Genomic DNA, 24,499 nt, shown 5'->3' with positions numbered 1-24,499 from the left:
TTAGAATTAGGCAGAGTCTGCTGATTTTTTTTTTTTTTTTTACCTTTATTTCATTTTATAGCTCAAACTCATCTTGAAAAGCAGTGTGCTTTCAGTGTAGGCTACAAAATAGCCATAGGAGAACCCCAACGGCTTACTTAGGCCTACAATAGCGTTATATTTTCCTTTTTTTTGTTTGCTTGTGGCTGGGCTTGCTGGCATTAGTAGTGCAGCTAGTACCATATTGTGAGGAATTTGCTGGGAGACCGGCGACCGTTGTGTTTAGCTCTTAGTGACACGCATATCCACCTCAAACACCGAAGTGGGACAATTTATTAGGGGTTTGATTAGAATTAGGCAGAGTCTGCTGATTTATTTTTTTTTTTTTTACCTTTATTTCATTTTATAGCTCAAACTCATCAGGCACAGCACAAAATCCAGTTGTGTGCTGTCAGTGTAGGTTAGAAACTAGCCATAGCAATAGGATAGCATCGTTTTGTTAAAAAAAAATAAAAAAAAATAAACACAAAAAAAAAAATTAAAAGTTTACACTTTAATTTGGAAAATGTTTAACCCGAGGGCTAGGGGTAGAGGACGAGGGCGTGGACGTGGGCGTCCAACTACTGCAGGGTTCAGATGCCGTGGTCCTGGGCGGGGTGAGACACCACCTGCTGATGAGGGAGCAGGGGAAAGCCGCAGAGCTACACTCCCTAGGTTCATCATGTCTCAAGTTACTGGGACTCGTGGTAGAGCACTGTTGAGGCCAGAACAGTGCGAAGAGGTGATGTCGTGTATTGCGGACAATGCTTCTAGCCATTTGTCCACCAGTCAGTCTTCCACGCAGTCCACCCATGTCACCGAAATCAGCACTCCTCCGGCTCCTCCACCTCAGCCTCCTTCCCCCCAGTCTGCCCCCTCCCAGCAAAATTTGGCATTTGAACCGGCATACTCTGAGGAACTGTTTTCTGGACCCTTCCCACAGTCACAAAGCACTTGTTCGGTTGCTGCTGAGCAATTTTCCGATGCCCAGGTTTTCCACCAGTCGCAGTCTGTGGGTCATGATGACATTATTCACGTAGTGGAAGAAGTGTGTAAAGAGGTGTCGGACGATGAGGAGACACGGTTGTCAGACAGTGGTGAAGTTGTTGTCAGGGCAGGAAGTCCGAGGTGGGAGCAGACTGAGGGATCGGAGGATGATGAGGTGACAGACCCAAGCTGGGTTGATAGGCCGGGTGAACACAGTGCTTCTGAGACGGAGGCGAGTCCTATAGCAGAACAGGTTAGAAGAGGCAGTGGTGGGGCCAGACGGAGAGGCAGGGCCAGAGCTGGTGCATCAGCGCCGAATGTTGCCCGTAGTCAAGCTCCCGTGGCGAGGGCTAGATTTTCAGAAGTCTGGAGGTTCTTTAAAGAAACACCGGATGACCGACGGACTGTGGTGTGCAACCTTTGCCAAACCAGGATCAGCAGGGGTTCCACCACTACCAGCTTAACTACCACCAGTATGCGCAGGCATATGAATGCTAAACACCCCACTCAATGGCACCAAGCCTGTTCACCTCCGGCCGGGCACACCACTGCTCCTTCCCCTGTGTCATCTGCTAGTCAGCCCCCCTGCCCAGGACCACGGCCCAAACACCTCCCGTGCGAAAACCCCTCTTCGCCTCCACGATCCTCCACAGCATCCACCAGCGTTCAGCTCTCCATACCCCAAACGCTGGAGCGCAAAAGGAAGTATAGCGCAAACCCACCCACACGCCCAAGCCCTCAACGTCCACATCTCCAAGTTGCTTAGCCTGGAGATGCTGCCCTATAGGCTGGTAGAGACCGAGGCCTTTCGAAACCTCATGGCGGCGGCCGCCCCTCGGGATTCGTTCCCCAGCCGCCACTACTTTTCCCGATGTGCCGTCCCAGCCCTGCACAAGCACGTGTCAGAGAACATCATCCGTGCCCTGATCAACGCCGTTTCTGACAAGGTCCACCTGACCACGGGCACGTGGACGAGTGCTGCCGGGCAGGGCCACTATATATCGCTGACGGCACATTGGGTTAACTTGGTGGAGGCTGGGACCGTGTCTGACCCTGGGGCTGCTCATATACTGCCGACGCCGAGGATTGCGGGGCCTACCTCGGTCCAGGTCTCAAAGGCCTACTATGCCTGGTCAGCATGAAGTCGGAAGCTTTGCGCTCATCACAAGAGACGGGGGAAGAAGATTCCCTTGTTGATAGCCAAAGCACCCTTAGGTCTGTTTCTCAGCGCATATCGGAGGAGGTGGAGGATGAGGAGGATGAGGAGGAAGAGGAGGAGAATGTTGGCGAGACAGAAGAGGGGACCATTGTTCAGTCCTTCACTGTTCAGCGTGTATGGGCAGAAGAAGAGGAGTTGGAGGAGGAGGAAATGGGCAGTCAGGCCAGTGAGGGGAGTGAATTCTTGCGCGTTGGGACTCTGGCACATATGGCAGATTTCATGCTAGGCTGCCTATCCCGTGACCCTCGCGTTCAAAGAATTTATTCCAGCACTGATTACTGGGTATTCACTCTCCTGGACCCACGGTACAAGCAAAATCTTTCCACTCTCATCCCTGGATAGGAAAGGAGTGTGAGAATGCATGAATACCAGCAGGCCCTGGTGCACAAGCTGAAACAGTATTTCCCTTCTGACAGCGCTAGCGGCAGAGGGCGTACTTCTGCGGGACAAGTAGCGAGGGAGAGTAGGCGAGCAGGCAGCTTGTCCAGCACTGGCAGGGGTACGCTTTACAAGGCCTTTGCCAGTTTTATGTCACCCCAGCAAGACACTGTCACCTGTCCCCAGTCTCGGCAGAGTAGGGCTGATCTTTACAGAAAGATGGTGAGGGAGTACGTAGCTGACCATACCATCGTCCTAAATGATCACACAGCTCCCTACAACTACTGGGTTTCAAAGCTGGACATGTGGCACGAACTGGCGCTGTACGCCTTGGAGGTTCTTGCCTGCCCTGCCGCTAGCGTGTTGTCCGAGCGGGTTTTTAGTGCCGCTGGTGGCATCATCACCGATAAGCGTACACGCCTGTCGACTGACAGCGCTGACAGGCTGACGCTTATCAAGATGAATAAAGCCTGGATTTCTCTGGATTTTCATTCTCCACCAGGTGAAAGAAGCTCAACCTGAATAATGTATGCACTCCTCCTCCTCATTGTCCTCCTTCTCCTTCTCTTTGTACACTAAAGCATAGGAAACTGGCTATTTTTTGCCAGGGCCACCTGGCTCTAGCTATAGTACTCTATGTATTTAATTTTTCTGGAGGGCCACCTACCCGGTCCTCTGTTTTAAGCAATTTTTGGGAGTGCCACATACAGGCACTAAATCTATTTATTTTTCTGGAGGACCACCTACCTGCTCCTCTAATTTGAAAACTTTTTTGGACTGCCACATACAGGCACTATCCAAATTAAATTGTCTCCATAGCAGCCTCCACATGTCGTTTTTTTAGCTGGCTCCACACGTTGTCTCCATTGCTACCTCCACACGTCATCGCCATAGCTGCCTCCAAAAGTCGTCCATATAGCTGCCTCCATACATGGTCTCCTTATCAAACGAACTGTGTCAGGCAGAATTTTGGGTTGTTTTCATGGATTCCACATCAAACTTGTTAACTTTGTCGCCACCCTGCTGTGTAATCCACAAAATATACTGGCAAACTTTTATCATTTACCAATATTATTTTAGCGCTTCTTGCGCATCTGTTTACATTCCCCTCACCCGCCATATCCTAAACTTATAAGAACGCTACTACACTTGATCTTATACAAAAGGTTCTTAGAAGTGCTGTTTGGGGAGTAGCCTAGAGACAGGGGCTTGGATTGGCGAAAGCTCGCCTGGCAGCGGAGCGCCAGCTCCATCTCAAGATCCAACTAACATAGTTTTAACTGCAGCACATTTAATCTACTACTAGTTCACTGCCTCCATACATCGTCCCCTTATCAAACGAGCTGTGTCAGGCAGAATTTTCAGGTGTTTCACCAGATACATAGTGGAACGCGGCCCATCTGTCGCCGCCATGCTGGAGACCTGAAGTTGCAATCATAGCAGCGCAATATGGATGCCCCATACTTTCGCTCTTAATCATGGAACCATTTCCGTAAAAAGAATTAAAAATAGAACCACTATGCTATTCCATTATTCCTAGGTGAAATATTCAAACGACCCGGCCTGCTTTGAAAATTATAATTTTTTCAAAGTAAACGCTTCTGGCCCCCAGGCCCATTTTGGGTGGGGAGGAGCCGAGAGACAAGGGCTTGGACAGGCGAAAGCTCGCCTGGCAGTGGACCGCCAGCTCCATCCCAAGATTAGGCAGCCTCAGAGGCATCCATGCATGCTGCCCCTGCTGTTTCCTGTCTATTTTGCCTCCACGATCCTCCACAGCGTCCACCAATGTCTCATTTCAACTCTCTATACCCCAGACGCTGGGGCACGAGAGGATATGCAGCACATCATCCCCTTATCAAACGAGCTGTGTCAGGCAGAATTTTCAGGTGTTTCACCAGATACATAGTGGAACTCGGCCCATCTGTCGCCGCCATGCTGGAGACCTGAAGTTGCAATCATAGCAGCGCAATATGAATGCCCCATACTGTCGCTCTTAATCATGGAAGTCGTCTCCATGGCTGCCTCCACATGTCGTCCTCTTATCAAAAGAGCTGTGTCAGGCTCATTTTTCGGGTGTTTCACCAGATACGTTATGGAACTTGGTCACTATGTCGACACCATGTCGACTAAATATACCGTCAACCTTTTGTTCACATAGGAAATCATTTCACCTCCTTTGGTGAAACCTGAGTCCATTTAGGGTATGTCGCCATGAGACTCTCTAGCCTGCCACTGCTGCCGCTGCCTCTGCATGCCGTCCCCTATAGTGTCAGGGTCAATTATTGGATGTTTTAGATGCTATGTAGCCTCATTCGGTCACTCTGTCATGGCCATGCTGTTGCCCATAATTTTGGCATAATGGTGCGATTAAGCAGCCTCAGAGGCATCCATGCATGCTGCCCCTGCTGTTTCCTGTCCATTTCCATGGTGTTTCCATCCTTTTCTGAGGTTCCCAGGTGTTTGGCCAAGCTTCCCTGTGCAGAGCCTTGGTCCCCTTGAAAAATGCTCGAGTCTCCCATTGACTTCAATGGGGCTCGTTATTCGAGACGAGCACTCGAGCATCGGGAAAAGTTCGTCTCGAATAACGAGTACCCGAGCATTTTAGTGCTCGCTCATCTCTAGATTTAATGCTAAATTACTTTGAGAGAGAACACAAGGCATCATAGGATCTGTAGGCAAGCTAACTGGCCTCAGCTTGAGGGCATAGACTGACAGATATTAGTCTCCAGCCACTTCACCTCTGGTGAGAGAGATTTTTGTCAAACACTTTCAGAACAGAAAATGTCATAACTTTGGAAAGAAAAGGGTGAACAGCACAAAGTAGGCATCATTCTGCTTGTTTTCAAAGGGGAAATCACGTATATTAATTTTGTAAAATCACTATAGCTTTACAGTTACGCTTTAATATAAGTCCTTCCATGACAAATACAAACATTGCAAATGAAGATGGTCATACACACTGGTGGAAATTTACAGTAAGGGAAATATTTCAAGTCACTTTTGCTTAAGTCATCATGAGTTGAGCCAAAATTATCATTGAAAATAAAAGTTCTTTTTTTACAGAAATGTAAATATGATAAAACCAAACAGATTAACTGAATTGTTTATATTCTTAATAAATGATTTACCACCTTTGTTCTTTTTTTGGTAACAGCTTCATGTGAACATCTATCCTGTGGTGCTCATGGAGAATGCATTGAGACAATAAACAATTACACATGTGATTGTGCTTCAGGATTTTATGGTCCCCAGTGTCAATATGGTAAACTTTTTTTTAATTGTTTCTGCTAAATATTATTTTCTTAAAATATATTCGTCAGAAAAAATACAGATTTGTTAGTATTTATTTTTTTGTCAATTTAACCCCTAGGGGACACAGCCTATTTTGGCCTTAAGGACGCGGCCCCATTCTTCAAATCTGACCTGTGTCACTATAAGTGGTTATAGTTTTGGAACGCTATGAGATATCCAGGGGATTTTGAGATTTGTTTTCTCGTGACACATTGTACTTCAAATTAGTTTAAAAATTTGGATGAAATCTTTTGTGTTTAGTTATGAAAAAAAACTAAATTTGGCAAAAATTTGGAAAAATTCTTTATTTTCAACGTTCTAAATTCTCTACTTTTGATGCAGATAGTCATAGCTCCCAAATAAATTCATAACTTACATTTCCCAAATGTCTGCTTTATGTTGGCATGGTTTTTTAAGATTCCACATATTTTACTAGAATGTTATGAGGCTCAGAATTTAGGTATCATTTTTCAAATTTTTTGTAAAATCACCAAAACCTGTATTTAGATGGACCTGCTCAACTTCTAATTGACACTGAGAGGCCTAAATAATAGTGGGACTCGTAAAATACCCCATTGTTGAAACTACACACCTCAACGTATGAAAAACCACTTTTAAGAAGTTTGTTAACGCTTTACGTGTTTTATAGGGGTTAAAACAAAATGGAGGTGCAGTCTGCAAATTGTAATATTTTTTCACAATACACTCATTTTGGGTGGAAAATTAAACATTTACAATGGATTAAATGAATAAAGGCTCCACAAAGTTTGTTACCCAATTTCTCCCGAGTACACGGATACTCTACATGTAGTGGTAACCTGCTGTATGGGCGCACGGCCGGGCATAGAAGGGAAGGAGGCGCCATCCAGATCAGATTTGCGATGTCACATTGTACAGGCTATAATTTTTTTCTTTTTTTAATGTGGACCTATAGGGGCTTATTTCTTTTGCCACATGAGATGCACTTTTCTGGTATGTAATTTGGGGGAATCTATAGGCTAATTGGTGAGATTTTATTAACTTTTTGTTGGTGGAGGAAATGAAAATCATCACTTTTCAGGAAGATTTTTATGGGTTTTTTTTTTGGCTGTTTACCATACCATAAAAATAGTATATTATTTTTATTCTATGGGTCGCCACGATTACAAAAAGACCTCATTTATATAGATTTTTTATTTTTTTCCCATTTTTAGTGCATAAAAAGTAATTTGGCAAAAATGTTGTTACTTTTAGCATCACCGTCTTTCATATGCATAACTTTTTTATTTTTCGCCTCACAAATCTGTTTAAAGGCTTATTTTTTGCGAGAAGGATTGTTCTTTTTAGTGGTCTTATTTTAGAGTGCATAACATTTTTTAAATCCCTTTTTAGAGCATTTTTATAGGGTATTAATTGAAAATGATCTTTTTTATGGAGCTTTTTTTTGTTTTGTTTTTTACGGGGTTAACTTTGCGGATCTAATAACGATTCTGTTTTATTATGCAGATTGTTACGGACGCAGGGATACCAAATATGTGGGGGTTTTGTGTATTTTATTTAATTGTACTGAATAAAAACCAATTTGGAGAAAATCTTGTTCATTTTAGCATCATCATCTTTTCATATGCATAACTTTTTTATTTTTCGGCTGACAAATCTAGTTAGGGGCTTATTTTTTGCGAGAAGAGTTGTTCTTTTTAGTGGGCTTATTTTGGAGTGCATAACATTTTTTAAATTACTTTTTAGAGCATTTTTTTATAGGGTATTAATTAAAAATTATCTTTTTTCGGAACGTTTTTGCGGTTTTTTTTCTACGGCGTGTGCCGTGCGGGTCCAGTAACGATTCTGTTTTATTATACAGATTGTTACGGACGCGGCAATACCAAATATGCGGGGTTTTTTGTGTCTTTGTGTTTTTTATACTTTATTAAGTGTTTTTATGGGAAAGTGACATTTTAGGGGCTTATATTTTTATGTATTTATTTTTTATTTATTATAATGTGTAGTGTTAAGTGTTTTTGCATATTTTTACTTATACATACTTGAACTTAAACCAGTGATGTTCTGATCACTGGTTTAAGTCCAATACACTGCTCTACAATACTATTTTATTGTAGAGCAGTGTAAACTGTCTGAGCAAGCTTGCGCATGCTCAGACAGTTTACAGTCAGACCCGGAAGGGGTCTGACTGCCATGGAAACCGGGCAGCTCCGGGGCACATGCCAGTCCTCGGAGCTGCCCAGAAGTGGATCGGATCCCCCGGTAAGCGGCACGGGGGATCCGATCCACAGCGCAAACACCCTTACACGCCGCGTTCATGTTTGACCGCGGCGTGTAAGGGGTTAACACCCGCGATCGGAGCCGGCTCCGATCGCGGGTGTTAGCGCAGGCTGTCAGCTGTACTAGACAGCTGACAGCCGATGCTTCTGGTACCGGCTCCGTTCGTGAGCCGGTGCCAGAAGCAGGACGTTATAGAACGTCCCCGTGCGCTAAGCATCTAGCCCCGGGGACGTACTATAACGTCCTGGTGCGCCTAGGGGTTAACTTGTATAAACTATATGTGACTATAAATCCTGTAATTCTATAGTCTAGTGTTATATTTTAACTTTAGAATAGTAGTTATATGTTTATATTACAAAGGAATGCTTCTCCATTGACATACAAGGCAGCCTACATTTAGTAGACAGATTCACAGGTCCATAGGGATGTTTACAATAGGGCTATTTCTTTAGTAATTTATTGTGGAACTAGCATCATAAGTCTGGCTTTGTGCACCCTCTTTTTTTCCCTTTTCAGTTGGTCAAATGTAATCTACAGATCTAAAGTCTCCAAATGTGTCAAACTGTGCAATTCTATTTTCTATGGCTCTAGGGGGTAGGTGTGGATTTGTAAATTCAGGGGATCACTGCAGAAGACAATACAATAGCGAACTTTGAGAGATTGGCTTAGGGGTGAAAAAGAGTTACATAAGTGTACATGCACCTCTTAAAGTTGCAATAAAGAAGCAGCTGACCCAAAAATCATATTTGTTTATTTTGGAGACTCTGTGGAGCATTTTTGGTGTATTTTTGATAAATATGACGGGGATGTACAAAAACTGGAACCATTTTACAAACCAGTGGGCACTTTGTGAAACAACAATTTTTTTTTAAGTATTTATTTTTGCAATTTTTGGAAAAAAATTTTTACAATTACAATAAACAAAACCAAAGAACAAGATTGTCTGTTACATACTTTCTTCCCCACAATGCAGAATTATTAAATAACATCCATGGTAATAATCAGGGTCTTACTGCGTTCCAATATTAACTAAGGGATATTGTGCAGTAAATGACAGCAAATAATGTAGCCAGACGTCTTGTTACGACACAAATAACTATTGACACCTAGACAATGAGTCACACACACACACACACACACACACAAATACAAGCACACTCAGTCTCCTTCATTATGAAGAGAATTAGATACCACATGTGATTATAAGGCTGTATGGGGAGTATGGGAAATCAAAGTGTAGATTTAGGAATTCCAGCACTTCAGACCAGAAGACATGAACCCTAGGGCAGGACCAAACACACAGTGCAGGAAGGATCCGACTTCAGCCTGACAGCGAAAGCAAAGAAAATTAGGCATTGCTCCCATGCGGAATAGTCTAGCAGGGGTGAAATATACTCGATGCAAAAATTTAGACTGGATCAGGAAGTCCCTCGTATTCACTACAGATGTGAAGTAGGACAGTTAAACTTCCCTCCAGTCTTCGTTTGACAGGTCATGGATATCCTGTCTCCAGCATTCACTGGCTCTATCAAAAGGTCTGGACTTTTGCTCTTGTATGAGAGCATAGCACTGAGTGAGTGGCTTAGGGAGGTCCGGGGTACTCATCAGAGTCTCTAGTTTGGAAAATTTCACTGTCAGGCTAAAGGAGCCGAATTGGGCTTTGAATGCATGTCGCAGTTGAGTGTAGTGGAAGCGGGCTATATCGGGTACAGTAAACCTCTCCCCTATCTCGTTAAAGCTGAGTAATTCTGCATCTGGGGATAAGAGCTGGCCTACAAATTTCACCCCAGCCGCCCCCCACATTGTCCAGCCTGGGAGGGAGAGGAAGTGAGAAAGCCATGGATTGAGCCCCAATGAAGTCCTAGGTGAGAGAGGGGGAGAGCTGCTCGGTTCTACCAGGGATTGTGCCCTACGCCAGCACACCTCTACCGTACGTAGGGGAATTGGGGTATCAGATGGGGCTTTGTATCTGTACAGCAGGTTTGTAAGGGCTTCGTAGGAACCTATCAGAGCCCCAGCCAGTGCAGTAGCCGCATTACCCATGTCTATATCTATCCACCACTGGGCATATACTAGCTGGGAAGCCAGGTAATAAAGATACAGATCAGGGGCCGCCAGTCCACCCCCAGACTTGAGAGCTTAAAGCTGCGCTAGACTGAAGCGCGGGGCGCCACCCTGCCAGTAGAAGGACCTGAGAATGCTGTCTATGCGTTTAAACAGGCTCTTAGGAAGCAGTATAGGACAAGCGTGAAAAAGGTATAGAAATTTGGGGAGGAAGATCATTTTGAATATGTTAATACGCCCGTACAGGGTCAAGGGGAGAGTGGACCAGGCTTTTAGGCGTGATTCCGTTGCAGTTATCAGGGTTGTAATGTTTAATTCTGTATATGCCTGAACCTTGCGTGACACCTGGACTCCTAGATATTTAAAAGTGGACACCACCTGAACCGGGACGGGGAGGGAGTGTACCCCTGCATCTGATAATGGAAAAGGACCGATTTATCCCAGTTAGCCCGGAGACCCGAGAACCCCACATAGCGTTCTATCAGGGACAGAAGGGATTCCAGAGAGGGACCCACATCCCCAAGGTATACCAGTGTATCTTCAGCGTACAGGGATACCTTTTCAATGATAGTACCTCTAGTAATGCCCTTAATGCTATCGGAGTGACGGATCGCCACAGCGAGGGGCTCAATGGCAAGTGCGAAGAGGAGGGGAGATAGTGGGCAACCCTGCCTAGTGCCCCTGGCCATAGGGAGAGTGGGTGAGATATTAAGATTGGTCCTTACCCCAGCCTTAGGGTCCTTATACAATAATCTAACAATTGCTGTGAAGCAAGGGCCAATACCCAGCCTGGGCAAGAGGGACCACAAATAGGGCCACTCCACAGAATCAAACGCCTTGCAATTGTCTAAGGATAATATAAACCCAGGGATAAAATATAATATAAACCTCTCTGCCTCTGCTATGTTTAGATGTAGTCTTTGTATGTTTATGTCAGCTCCCCTCCCAGGCATGAAGCCTGTCTGGTCCAGGTGAACCAAGGATAATATTACTTTGTTAAGCCTTGTTGCCAGAATTTTTGCTAGTATTTTTACATCTGAGTTTAGGAGGGAAATTGGACGGTATGAGTCAGGAAGTAGCGGGTCCTTACCAGGCTTAGCAAGAACTACAATAAGGGCCTCTCGCATGGAGTCAGGGAGGCAACTGCTGTCAAGCGCATCGGAGTACAGGCTAAGGAGATGGGGGGACCAGAGTCTCACAGTTATCCCTATACGACTCACCTCCCAGCCTGTCAAGTCCAGATGTCTTACCGGGGGGCAATGATTGGATGGTCAGTTCCCCCTCCTCCGCCGAGAGCGGGGCATCGAGCTCCGATGACTGTGCCGTTGTGAGCCTCCAAAGTCGAAGACTATCAAGGAATCTGGAAATCTTGACGGGAGAGGCGGACAATCTGGAGCTGTAAAGAGAAGAGTAGAATTCGTGAAAAACCATGTTTATGGCCTGGGGTTCGGTGACCAAGGCTCCGTTACCGTCAAGGATAGAGGGAACGGAAGCACAAGGACGTTCAGCCCGCGAGAGATACGCAAGCAGCCTCCAGTTTTTATCTCCAAATTCAAAGATGGACGCTTCCCTGGCTAGTAGGCGCTTGCTGGTGCGCTCCTTTACTACAGCTAGATGGTTCCTCTGAGCCCAAGTCTTCTTGCTACCCGGAGTAGGCTTCTCTAGATATTCCTTTTCTGCAGTCACCAGTGCAGCGGTCAGCCTTTACTCTTGCGCATTTAATGACTTCCTATGGCCAGCTACCCCCGACATAAATGCTCCCTGCACCGAGGACTTGTACGAGTCCCAAACTAGAAGGGGATCAGGATGGGTTGAGTGTACGTCCCAGAACTCGCTGTGCGCAGCCTTAACGATGGGGATAGGAGCCAGGCCGGGTGCAGGCACCATAAGCGGGAGTTGCTGGGGGGGCCTATAAGGAGACTGATGAGCAAGGCAGAGTGGTCTGATGCACTGCGGGGGCAATAGGATACTTGATCAACGTGCGGTAACATATCTGGGGAGACAAAGGCCAGATCAATCCGAGAGAAGCTTATGTGCACAGAGGAATAAAATGAGTATTCTCTCTCTTGAGGGTGCTTACTAAGCCAAACATCGTCGAGGTCTAGAGAAGTTAGCCATTCATTCAGACGGACCGAGCCTGTGTCTAGGCCGCTTGTGCGATCCAGGGAGGGATTAGGGACTGCATTGAAGTCTCCGATGCAAAGGACCGGACTGGGAGACATGTCAGACAGTCTACTGGAGATTAGGTGCAGCACAGCTGGGTTAAAGGGAGGGGGGACATAGACGCTATAGTGAAGGTAAAGCCCCATAAGGCACAATGTATGACTACATACTGGCCGAAGTGATCCGGCGCTACCTGTATGACTTCTATGGGAAGCGCTTTGGATATGAGTATGGATACTCCCCTAGCATAGACAGAGTAGGAGGAATGATAACCTTATAGCCACCCATGCCCGCTTCAGAGAGAGGACTTTCTGACCCGTAAGGTGTGTCTCTTGGATACATACAATATGGGGGGCCTGTCGCTTAATGACATCTAACATCAGGGCCCTCTTGAATTTGGAGTTGAGTCCCCTCACATTCCAACTCATTACTTTAAGAGAAGGGGGAGGGGAAGGTGGAGTGGGAGGGGAGTGGGGAAGAGGGAGAAGTGCCATATGTGACTCACAGGCCAAGTTGACCAAAAGAGATAGCACATCAGTGATTGGGTACAATTCACGAGGCGCGAACCCCAATGTAAACCGATATTAGAAAACCATAACAGTGATTTGGAACCCCCGAGATATCTATTCAGGACTAAGTCCAGCATTGTCATAGCACATCAGATAAAAGGATATCTGTCCAGTCACTCAGGAGGTGCGGGCCTTCCAGCAGGAGCGTGAGGGGCTGCATCAGCCCAGTGAAGTGCTTCAGTTGGGCAGGTGAAGAATCGAGTCTTTTGACCGTCCACAATTCGAAGCTTGGAAGGGTACATCATGGACTATTTATACCCCTTGTCACGGAGACGGGCACGGACCTCAGTAAATTGTATGTGTTGTTTCCTGACCGATGCAGAGAAATCAGGGTAGAAGGACACTCTGCTGTTAGCATACCGAATTTCTCCCTTGGTACGGACTGCCCTGAGGATAGTCCCTGTCCCTAAAATGCAGCAGCCGGGCCAGGAAGGGTCTTGGATTGCCCCTGGGGGGCCAGGGCGGGATGGCACTCTATGGGCCCTTTCCACTGTGAAGTACGGGGAGAAGGTATCTGCAGGTAGCACATTTTTGAGCCAATTTTCAAAAAAGGTTACAGGGTCAGACCCCTCCACTTTTCCGGGGAGGCCAACCACTCTGACGTTGTTCCGTCGCAGGCGGTTTTCGAGGTCATCAGCTCTGTCGATGGATGCAGATATTAGGCGCTGAAGCTCTCTGATCTGTGTCGGCATAGGCCTCTGGACATCCTCCACCTCAGATATTCTGCGTTCAGTTTCAGTGATTCACTCTTTGGCTTTATGGACATCATGCCTTAGCAAAACAAAATCCTGTCGCAGCTCATCCACCTTGGTGACAAGTTTGGACTGGCACCCGTTAATGGCTGCCCGCACCTCTGCAAATTTGTGGTCCAGCTCAGTGGCCGGGTCAGGCGGGTCCTTGCCATCCTCATAGCTTACAAGCTGTGGCGGGCTCTGGGAGCCTTCAAAAAGGGAGGGAGAGGAGTTTGGGGACCCCTGAGGAGAGCAAGGCTGTGTGCGGGAGAGTTTTGCCCCAACTCTTTGGCAGCGTTCGACTGTATCTGTGCAAGGACAGCTTGGGATGTGGAGCATTCCTGCGCATCCAGGGGTTCCAGGGACAGGAATGGAGGATCTTCATGGACGGATTCCTCATCCAATGGAGGCGCAGACGACCGGAACGCTGCTTTGTGCAATTTAGCCGTCTTCCTCTGATTACACATGGCGTATGGGCAGAGAGGGCAGGTGATAAACAATCGAGGAGCCTATCGTCCATTAATTAGCAGAGATAGAGTCCAGACCCACTTGGGGTATTGCAGCGGCACTGCAAGGGTTAATATAAAACAGAATCCAGGAACAGGGGATCACTGGGAGTATGGAGGGCTCAGTGCCTGCTGAGCTACACAGCTTGGGGTCCCAGGGCATAGGTGGGCAGCAGCAGGGGAATTACTTCCCTACCTTAATCCTGGCTGCAGTCCGGCAGTGTCAGGGTTAATCCTGCGCGCCCAGGCCTCAGGCTGCGCAGGGAAGTCCCAGGAGTTGACGCCTCCGGCAGAGTGCAGGGCAGGATGGAGCACTGGATCGGCGGCATGGTCAGTATGGAGGGGGTTTTCCCACCCCCGGATGGTCCTCACCGCGCCGACAGGCAGCCGCGGTGTCGGGCGGCTATGGTCCCTGCGCCGCGCGGGACACGTGGGAGGCCGCAGGAGCTGGAGTGCAGGGGGATGGCGCGGAGCCGGTGACCGCCGCGATACCGCCACCGGAGGGTGATGACAGGTACCCGCGGCACCGGTGAACAGGCTGGAGGAGGTAGGGTGAGGGATGGCTGCCTAGGTGATTAGGGTATCGGGTCCCGGGGGCTCTGCGGCTTACGTCTTCCTAGGTCGGCATCAGGCCACCCTTTGTGAAACAACATTACAAAAAAAACACAGGGAATTGTAAAATGCCTTGTGCCAGTTTTCAGACGCTTTTCTGCAGTACACTAGATCAACTCATAGGACCGTGATGGCAAACCTATGACAAGCGTAGCCATTTTCACTGACACGGGCCGGCCCCCCTGTGTGAGCTGTGCCTCGTGTCTCCAGTCAGTGCATGTATCATCCCGGGGCTCAGCACCAGGAGAGGTGACCTGGCCATCAACTCCACAAACTCCTCTGTAGCTCCTGATAGTTGTGGTGGGGGGAGGGTGGCAGCACAGTCCGAGGCCACATCACTGCTGCCTTCTGTCATGTCCCAGAAGCTGCCACCTCTACACTGACCATCTCCACAGCAGGGACCAGGGAGGTCAACCACTCCAATCATATAGTGAGTAATGTCAGTGTATTGTATGATAGAAGACAGTCATCAGGGCTTGTATGTCAGTTTTGTGACGTACAAGCCCTGAAATAATCGCAATGTCTTTCAAATTGCCAGACATTGCGATTATTTTGCTCCTAACCCCTTCTCCATGCCAAGTGGGCAAAAGGGAGATGCAGACAGCAGCGCCTGCGCCCTCGCTATAACCTGGGAACTTTCATGAGTGAAAGTTTGAAGTTTACTAAGCATTTCCACACGTGTCTGATTGTAACCAATCTATTACGATGTGCGATTTGCATATAGTAATAGATGATGTGGAAAATCCCCATATACTGCCATACTGTAGTATGCCAGTATATGGTAGGATCAATCAGACAACCTAGGGTTAAAGTACCCTAAAAGTTAAATAATATACATATTTGTTATTTAAACTATAAATATCACAAAATGATGTTTCTTTTTGTCAAGGTGACTCACCACCCGAGTTATGCTCGGTTTTTTGGCGAATTTTGACATACCAAGCTCAAAAGGTTGCCCATCACTGTCATAGGAGTTGAAAAGTATGACTAGACAGTCTTTAACTATGCCATTGTCACGGTTGCCATATGCCATATCACTGGTGCAGGCGCACCCCTTTGCCCCCTCTTCCCTGCAGCAGCCTCACACACCAAAAGAAATAAAAATTTTCCTATAACTGCAAATACCTTAACATAAATAGATGAAAGACTGCCATTTTTTTTCTCTTGCGCTAAGTCGGACAAAACCACAAAAAGTCCAAACAATAAATACGTGCTCTCCTCTGCTTATACGTCCTTCTCTTTTTCATAAATGGCAAGGTAATTAGAAAGAGAAACAGTAGCTTTCCGACTCCTTATACCTTATTTTCCTGAGACGGTGTTCATCGGGGCATTCGTTTGTCTTGCGACTGGTTCCTGTGTGGGTGTTGGATCTTCCGGCTCGGAATCCAAACCTCTCCACTGTTGGGGAGTTCCCGCCATCTTGACTCTCTAAAGAAAAAAAGAATCGCAATAGTGCAACAGGTTTTGAAATTCTTAAAATTAGTTTTTATTCGAAGTACTCATAAAAAAGGATGTATAAAAAGGCCTTGTATATAAAATTTCAAGCTTTTCATACCTGACTACGAGTTACGCCAAAATGGCTTCTTTCAGGGTTACCAGCGTGCAAGTTAAAGGACACCTACTTACGGAACCAAAAATCGTTCACCGCCGGTCTAAACACTTCAAAGATTATATAGTACACAGTGGTATTAGCACCAACACTTATTCCATAAACACAGCAAACAAAGGTTTTTACAGATGTTCACACTGTAAGGCAATTTTAGATCGTCCGATAATTCACGGATTTATGATATAAAACATTTTGCCACTTATGATTCCAGTAAAGTTATTTACATGATTGTTTGCCCTTGTGGCCTTAAAGAGAACCCGTCATGCAAAATAACCCCCCCTAAACTAAATATATTTTCATAAACTGCCATTAGAGAGCATTGCCTCTATCCCTTCATTGTCCCTCTACATGCCTGTAAACCTAAGCAATAAGGTCCTAAAGCTGTATGCAAATGACCTGTGAAATGTCCAATGAAGCATTAGCATATTCAAGCTGTCCACCTAATTCATGAGTGGGGGGCACAGCCACACCCCCAGTGCATGACTGACAGCCTGTATAATGATGTGAGGCTGTATAATGATGTACTTCCTGGTGCTGGCGCCCCCTGCAGCCTGTGAGAGGTACAACAGCTCCAGGCAGCCATGTTACAGCAGAACATATCAGATTCATGTGTAGCTGATGTCTGTGTCTCTCACCTGTATATTAGGAGGATGCAGTATGTCAGCAGATGCAGCACACACACTAGCCATGCTTTACTATACATTACACACAGACATGAGCAGGGGGAGGAGAGGGGAGGGGAAACAGGGGTGACATCACTGCCTCTGACCATGTGACCAGCCTCATTTACATGATAAAAAATAGATGATTTTACAATGAATAATGTATGAAATAACTAGATAAAGGCTGGGATGGGATCCTTGTGATCTGCTCCAACAGGTAGTAGTGACAGGACTAGTGACACAGACCTGATGACAGGTGTCCTTTAAATATGTAGGAAGAACCATAAGGAAATTAAAAACGCCAGTGAATGAACATTTTAGGAACATTAAAAAAGGGAAGCTAGATCATTCCCTATCTGCTCATTATGCTAAACATCACCCAAAAAATCCTAAAGGTACCTCTTTTTTAGTTTTTAACAAGTGTCTCCACATTGGAGAGGTGGAGATTTAGTTAAAAAAGATGAGTCAGAGAGAATCCTTTTGGATTTTCCAATTAAAAACTCTGGCTCCGCTGGGTCTTAATGCTGATTTTGAAATTAAATGTTTTCTATGAGATTAAATTATTCTATTTTTAAGTATAGCAATTTAACAAAAGCACTTTGACCCTTTATCACTTTCTTTACAGTAAAAAAAAATCAGATGTATTTATTCAGTATGCATTATGATGAGTGTGCAATAACTCATTAAGAGATACTAGTTAGTATTGCCCTAAAGGGGCATAATATTGATATAACAATGTCCATAGTAGGGGTATATATTAAGAATTATTGATGTACTGTTTTTTAATATAAATATCATTAACGTTTGCCCTGGAAGAAGCCATTTCAGTGAAACTCTGAGTCGGGCATGATAAACTTAGCTTGCAATTTTATATACAAGGCCTTTTTATACATCCTTTTTTGTGAGTATTTCAATTAAAAAGAAATGTTAGTAAGCTCAAAACCTGTTGGACTATTGCAATTCTTTTTTTCCTTCTGAGAGTCAAGCTGGCATGGACTGAAATTAACGGAACCAACAGTGCGGAGGTTCGGATTCCGAGCCGGGAGATCCAACACCCACACAGGAACCAGACGCGAGACCAACGCATGCCCCGATGAACGCTGTCTCAAGAAAATAAAGTCCTAATAGGATACTATCCCTACTCGTGTGTTGCGTTTTGGAGTCGGAAAGGTACTGTTTCTCTTTCTTTGCCATTTATGAAAAAGAGAAGGACGTGGAAGCAGGGGGGAGCACTTATTTATTGTTTAGCTTCACTCGACTGTCCATGTTCTACCAGAGGACTCCACGATCCGGCGTCTGCATCCCCCCAGGGAATTTCGTGGAGGCTACCCTGGTCTCCCAGCTCCACAGCATTCCTGTGGTTCGTCTAGTGTCTGCCAAGTCACTGGTGGGTCTCCCCACTTTATAAAAGGACTTTGCTGATGTCTTTTTGGAAAAGCAAGCAGACACTTTGCTGCCACACCGGCCCTTTGACTTCCCAATAGACTTGATACTGGGCGTGCTTCCTCCATGCGGTCGAGTGTATCCCCTATCTGTACTTCTGAAACCATGGCCATGTCGGCCTATGTGAAGGAGATTCTGCAGAAGGGATTTATATGCAAGTCATCTTCTCCTTCTGGTGCTGGATTCTTCTTTGTGGCCAAGAAGGATGGCTCCCTCCGTCCTTGCATCGATTACTGCAGTCTCAAAGTTGCAGTGTTAAACATCTACCCACTGCCTCTGATCATGGAACTTTTTATTGTTTACGTGGTGGAAAGTTTTTCACCGAGCTGGATCTGTGGGTGGCATATAACCTCATCCGCATCTGTAAAGGCGATGAATGGATCAGCCTTCAATACTCAAGGACATTTTGAGTACCTTGTTATGCCCTTTGGACTCTGTAAAGCACCAACAGTGTTCCAGTAATTTGTCAATGACATTTTCGAATACCTTATGTATATTTGTGTCATGGTCTATCTTTATGATATCCTGGTGTTCTTAACGGACCTAGAGTCCCATCAGGCTCATGCACGGCAAGTTCTCAGGCGCCTAAGGGCCAATCGCCTATATGCCAAGCTTGAGAAGTGCCAATTTCATCAGAACAGTCTTCCATTCCTAGGGAACATTATCTCTGACAAGGGACTACAGATGGATCCTGCCAATTTGTCTGCAGTATTTTAGTGGCCTCTCCCAGCAGGACTTCATGCTATCTAGAGTGTCAGGCTCAGAGGTTGCGGATCTTCTGAACCACTGCAGACGATATCACAAGCCACTACCTGGGACCGGAGTCTAAGTGGCAACCGGTTTTCACCAGAGCCTGCCGCAAAGCAGATTAGACTTGCTGCGGCATGGTACCACCAGGTCATTCCACAGGCGTGAAATGGCAGGCAATCTCGTGGACGGGCAGCACAGGATCGGAGAGTAGCAACAGGTCAGGGCAGGCAGTAAAGGATCGAAGTCTGGAACGGCCACAGAGACCACCAGAAATGGGAAACAAACTGGACCCCATGGTCCGAGACAATGTGCAGGGGGAGTCCATGAAGCCAGAAGATCTGCTGGAAAAACAGGCTTGCAAGGCATGGAGCAGACGGCAGACCTGGCAGAGGAATAAAGTGGGACATATTAGAGAAGCGATCCGTTACCACCCAGATGACTGTATTACCGGAGGAAGATGGGAGATCAGTAATAAAGTCCATGGCTATGTGAGTCCATGGGCAACTGGGTATAGGCAACGGGAGCAAGAGACCTGCTGTCTTGAGACATAATGACTTGTTATGGGCACAGGAAGCGCAGATACCCACAAAATCTCGAATGTCCTTGACCAGATCTGGCCACCAGTAGTAACGAGATATGAGGGCAACAGATTTCTGCACCCTAGGGTTCCCAGCCACACGATAGCAATGTCCCCAAAGCAATATCCTCTTCCAAAGAGCAGGTCAGACATAGGCCTTGCCAGGACGAAGCTGTTGTAGGTCCACAGGAGCCACAACAGCCAGTCGTTCTAGAGGGACAATATGATGAGGAGCCGATTCTTCCCCAAGAACATCAGAGGCTTAAGAGAGCGCATCGGCCTTGACATTATTCTCGGCTGGACGGAAGTGAATCAGGAAGTTGAATCGAGAGAAAAAGAGAGACCAGCAAGCCTGACAAGGATTAAAATGCTGAACAGTCTGGAGATACAGGAGATTCTTGTGGTCAGTGTATCTATGGACTGGATGACGAGCTACTTCCAGAAGATAGCGCTATTCCTCCAAAGCTAGCTTTATGGCCAGAAGTTCCCAATCACCAATGGAATAATTCCCCTCGGCAGCTGAGAAGGTCTTGGAGAAGAAACTGCAGGTGAGGGTATGACCCTTTCTGGGTAAGGACGGCCCCAGCACCAACGGATGAGGCATCAACCTCCAACTGGAAAGGCTTCTCCGTGTCAGGCCTTGTGAGAACTGGTGCAGAGGCAAAGGCAGACTTCAGCCTAGTGAAGGCTTCTTCAGAGTATCAGATTGGCGTTCTTGGAGTCTCGGAGTGGCACGTAGCATTGCATGGAGCATGGAGAGTCCAAAGGGCATTACCAAATACTCAAAATCCCCGTCATGAGTAATGAAGGCCGTCATCCACACACGGATTCCGATGAGGTTGTATGCCCCTTGCAGATCCAGCTTGGTGAAAACCTTTGCACCCCGTAGGCGATCAAAAAGTTCAGTGATGAGAGGCAAAGGGTAGCGGTTTTTCACTGTGACTTTATTGAAGCTGCGGTAATCAATGCACGGACAGAGGGAATCATCCTTCTTGGCCACAAAGAATAATCCACCACCAGCAGGGGAAGATGACTTGTGGATGAATCCCTTCTGCACATTCTCATTTATGTAGGCTGACATAGCCTCAGTCTCTGGCACAGATAATGGGTAAACCTGTCCTTGTGGGGGAGATGTACCCAGCAACAGGAAGACCCTTCAGAGACTTGTCGACCACGGAAGTGAGCATGACAGACACAGGATGAGGTACTTCCAAGCAACGAGACTGGCAGTCAGGTCTCCACTAGAGAATCTCCCCCGTCTTCCAATTAAGGACAGGTTCGTGGAGCCGCAACCACGGAAGCAGGAGGGACAAAGTAGAGGGTCACAGCACAAAGGTCAGACTCCCGACTTGCATGGATGTTGGCTCAGTGCGGTATTGTACAGGATCAAAGAGAATTTGTCTACTGACCAAGGAGATAACCAGAGGCTTGTTGAGAAGGACTACCGGGATGTGATACCGGGAAACCAGGGTGGCATCCATGAAGTTCCGTGCAGAGCCAGAGTCCAAGAAGGCAGGAACCTGGGTCTGGGTACCAATACTGAGAAGTACCGGAATCAACAGGCGTGGAGAAGCTTTGCTTACAGAAACGGAACCGGGTCACAACTGGAATTATCAGAAACGGCACAAGGCATAAATACAGCTTTCTCTAGGGCTCTAGGCACAAAGATCTGGCAGGGGACACAGGAAAGGGCTGGAATTTATTAGGGAAGGCAGCTGGCCAAACGGCATTTATCGGCATGCTGGCCCTTTAAATTTTTCAGAGCTGACACGCCCCATGGGAGACGGGAACGCGCTGTTAAACCCCGGACGGGTGAGTTAGCAGACACTGGGGCACCGGGAGGAACATGGGTGCGCCTGCGACCCCAGATATGGGTCGCAGGAGTACCCGTGACACAGAGATTCCTGGGCTTCGACGATTACTACTTGATATGTTGATCCACCTAGATAACTCGGGCAGCATCCCCTCCTAAAAATTCTTAGATCCAAGTTAGGATCAAAAGGATTAATGGCAAAAATATATATAGTCCTAAGTGAAGATAAGACCCCTCCACCATTATATTGTTTGAAAAGTGGTAGAGGGAAGTAGCAGATCTATCGATGGAAGAATGGGTAGACGCGTTAAAAATGATAAAACGTACAACAGGTAATTTTTAATTATTTAGTATCCCAAATTTTCCAGGTACATAGGGGCAGATTTATCAAGTGCCTGAAAGTCAGAATATTTCCAGTTGCCCATGGCAACCAATCACAGCTCCCCTTTAAAATATTCATGAACACTGGTAAAATTAAAGCTGAGCTGTGATTGGTTGCCATGGGCAACTGGAAATATTCTGACTTTAAGGCACTTGATAAATCTGTCCCATAGTGTTTTATTCCCCTAAAGTATTGAACAAGTTCCAAAAAATAAAGAAAGAGGAGAAGTGCCCCAGATGCAATCTGGTGGATGCAGACATGATCCATATGTTTTGGAGATGCTCAAAATTGGTCCGATATTGGGAGGGTGTAATTGAGTGCCTGCAACAGGCATCTAGTTGCACTATTCCAAATGAATTTAATAATTGTGTTTTGGGCACAAAACTTGGTGTAAGGGGCACGGCCCAAATGTCACTTTATTATATGAAAGGTCTCCTAATGGCAAGGAAGGTTATTTTGTAGAATTGGAGAAGTGGGAATGCACCCAAGGTCTAGGCGTGGAAGAGCATGATGGACAATATGATTATGGGGGAATGTTATGAGATGAAGGGGTTGGGGGGATAGAGTTAGATTACGCAAGATATGGTTTGATAGGCCCAGAAACTATCACAGTAATCAATGAGTTCTACATGAAAGAAAGAAAACCCAAGCCAAAGATGGGGTTCTTGAGTCCTTGGGAGTGATTCATAGAGCAGATATCTTGCAGTCTCATAAACACTATGCCATTTACTTTTTATACTTCATGTAAACAGTACAGTCATGGCCAAAAGTTTTGAGAATGATACAAATGTTAATTATAACAAATTGTTCTGCATTAGGTTTTATAATGGCAATTTGCATATACTCCAGAATGTTATAAAGAGTGATCACCTTAACAGCTAATAATTGCAAAGTCTGCCTACAAAATGAACTTTTTCCCCAAAACACATTTCTACTTCATTACAGGCCTGCCTTAAAAGGAGCAGCTAACATTGTTTCAGTGATTGATCCATTAACACAGGTGTGGGTGTTGATGAGGACAGGGCTGGAGATCAATCCGTCATGATCAAGTAAGAATCACACCACTGCACACTTAGAGGGTGCGGTCACACGTCGCGTTTACCGCATGCGTTAAAAAACGCAATGGAATAGCTGGAGAGTGATTTGCCTAATTAAACACCTCTTAACACTTGTGTTTACAAAACGCATGCGTTAACCGCGATGTTAACGCATGCGTTAACAATGTGTTAACAACCGCATGCGTTAACGCATGCGTTAACAATGCGTTAACGGTTGCGTTTTGTAAACACAGGTGTTAGCAGCTGTTTAATTAGGCAAATCACTCTCCAGCTATTGCAATGCGTTTTTAAACGCATGCGGTAAACGCGACGTGTGACAGCACCCTAAAAGGAGGCTGGTGCTTGGCATCGTTGTTTCTCTTCTGTTAACCATGGTTATTTCTAAAGAAACACATGCAGTTATCATTGCACTGCACAAAACAGGGAAGAGTATTGCAGCTAGAAAGATTGCACCTGAGTCAACAATCTATCCCATCATCAAGGAATTCAAGGAGAGAGGTTTTGCCGAAAAGGTTCCAGGGTGCCCAAGAAGGACCAGCAAGGGCCAGGACCCTCTCTTAAGTGTTTCAGCTTTGGGATCGGGCTACCAGCAGTGCAGAGCTTGCTCAGGAATAGCAGCAGGCAGGTGTGAGTGCATCTGCACTCACTGTAAGGCGGAGACTCTTGGAGTAAGGCCTGGTGTCAAGGAGGGCAGCAAAGAAGCCACTTCTCTCCAGAAAAAAAACATCAGGACAGACTGATATTCTGCAAGAGTTACAGGGAGTGGACTGCTGAGGACTGGCTTAAAGTCATTTTCTCTGATGAATCCCTTTTCAGATTGTTTGGAACATCTGGAAAACAGCTTGTTCGGAGAAGACAAGGTGAGCGATACCACCAGTCTTGTCTCATGCCAACTGTAAAGCATCCTGCAACCATTCATGTGTGGGGTTGTTTCTCAGCCAAGGAATCGGCTCTCTCACAGTCTTGCCTTAAAACACATCCATGAATAAAGAATGGTACCAGAATGTCCTCCAAGAGCAACTTCTCCCAACCGTCCAAGAGCAGTTTGGTGACCAACAATGCCTTTTCTAGCATGATGGAGCACCTTGTCATAAATCAAAGGTGATAACTAAATGGCTTAGGGAACAAAACATAGAGATTTTGGGTCCATGGCCTGGAAACTCCCCAGATCTTAATCCCATTGAGAACTTGTGGTCAATCATCAAGAGACAGGTGGACAAACAAAAACCAACAAATTGTGACAAAATGCAAGCATTGATTGTGCAAGAATGGACTGCTATGAGTCAGGATTTGATCCAGAAGGTGATTTAGAACATGCCAGGGATAATTGCAGAGGTCCTGAAGAAGAATGGTCAACACTGCAAATATTGACTTGCTGCATTAACTCCTTCTAATTGTCAATAAAAGC

The 24,499-nt window shown here is 46.0% G+C and overlaps 1 protein-coding gene across 8 annotated transcripts in view; it reads left to right on the top strand.

The window, feature by feature from the left end:
* The window catches only part of LOC140104934 (L-selectin-like), a 267,146-nt gene that overhangs the window by 141,802 nt on the left and 100,845 nt on the right, over window positions 1–24,499 (top strand). For 7 of the 8 annotated variants that reach the window (XM_072128724.1, XM_072128723.1, XM_072128725.1 and 4 more), the window contains one exon: window positions 5,757–5,864. The exons of the other annotated variant lie outside the window; for it this stretch is intronic. In XM_072128724.1, the coding sequence (XP_071984825.1) occupies window positions 5,757–5,864 (108 nt within the window). The remainder of the gene's footprint in view (window positions 1–5,756; window positions 5,865–24,499) is intronic. 8 annotated transcript variants of the gene reach the window in all.

This window comes from Engystomops pustulosus, chromosome 10, assembly GCF_040894005.1.
Source record: "Engystomops pustulosus chromosome 10, aEngPut4.maternal, whole genome shotgun sequence".
Classification (NCBI taxonomy): domain Eukaryota; kingdom Metazoa; phylum Chordata; class Amphibia; order Anura; family Leptodactylidae; genus Engystomops; species Engystomops pustulosus.
Note: the sequence above shows the minus strand (reverse complement) of the source record. Positions and strands in the feature narration are given on the sequence as shown.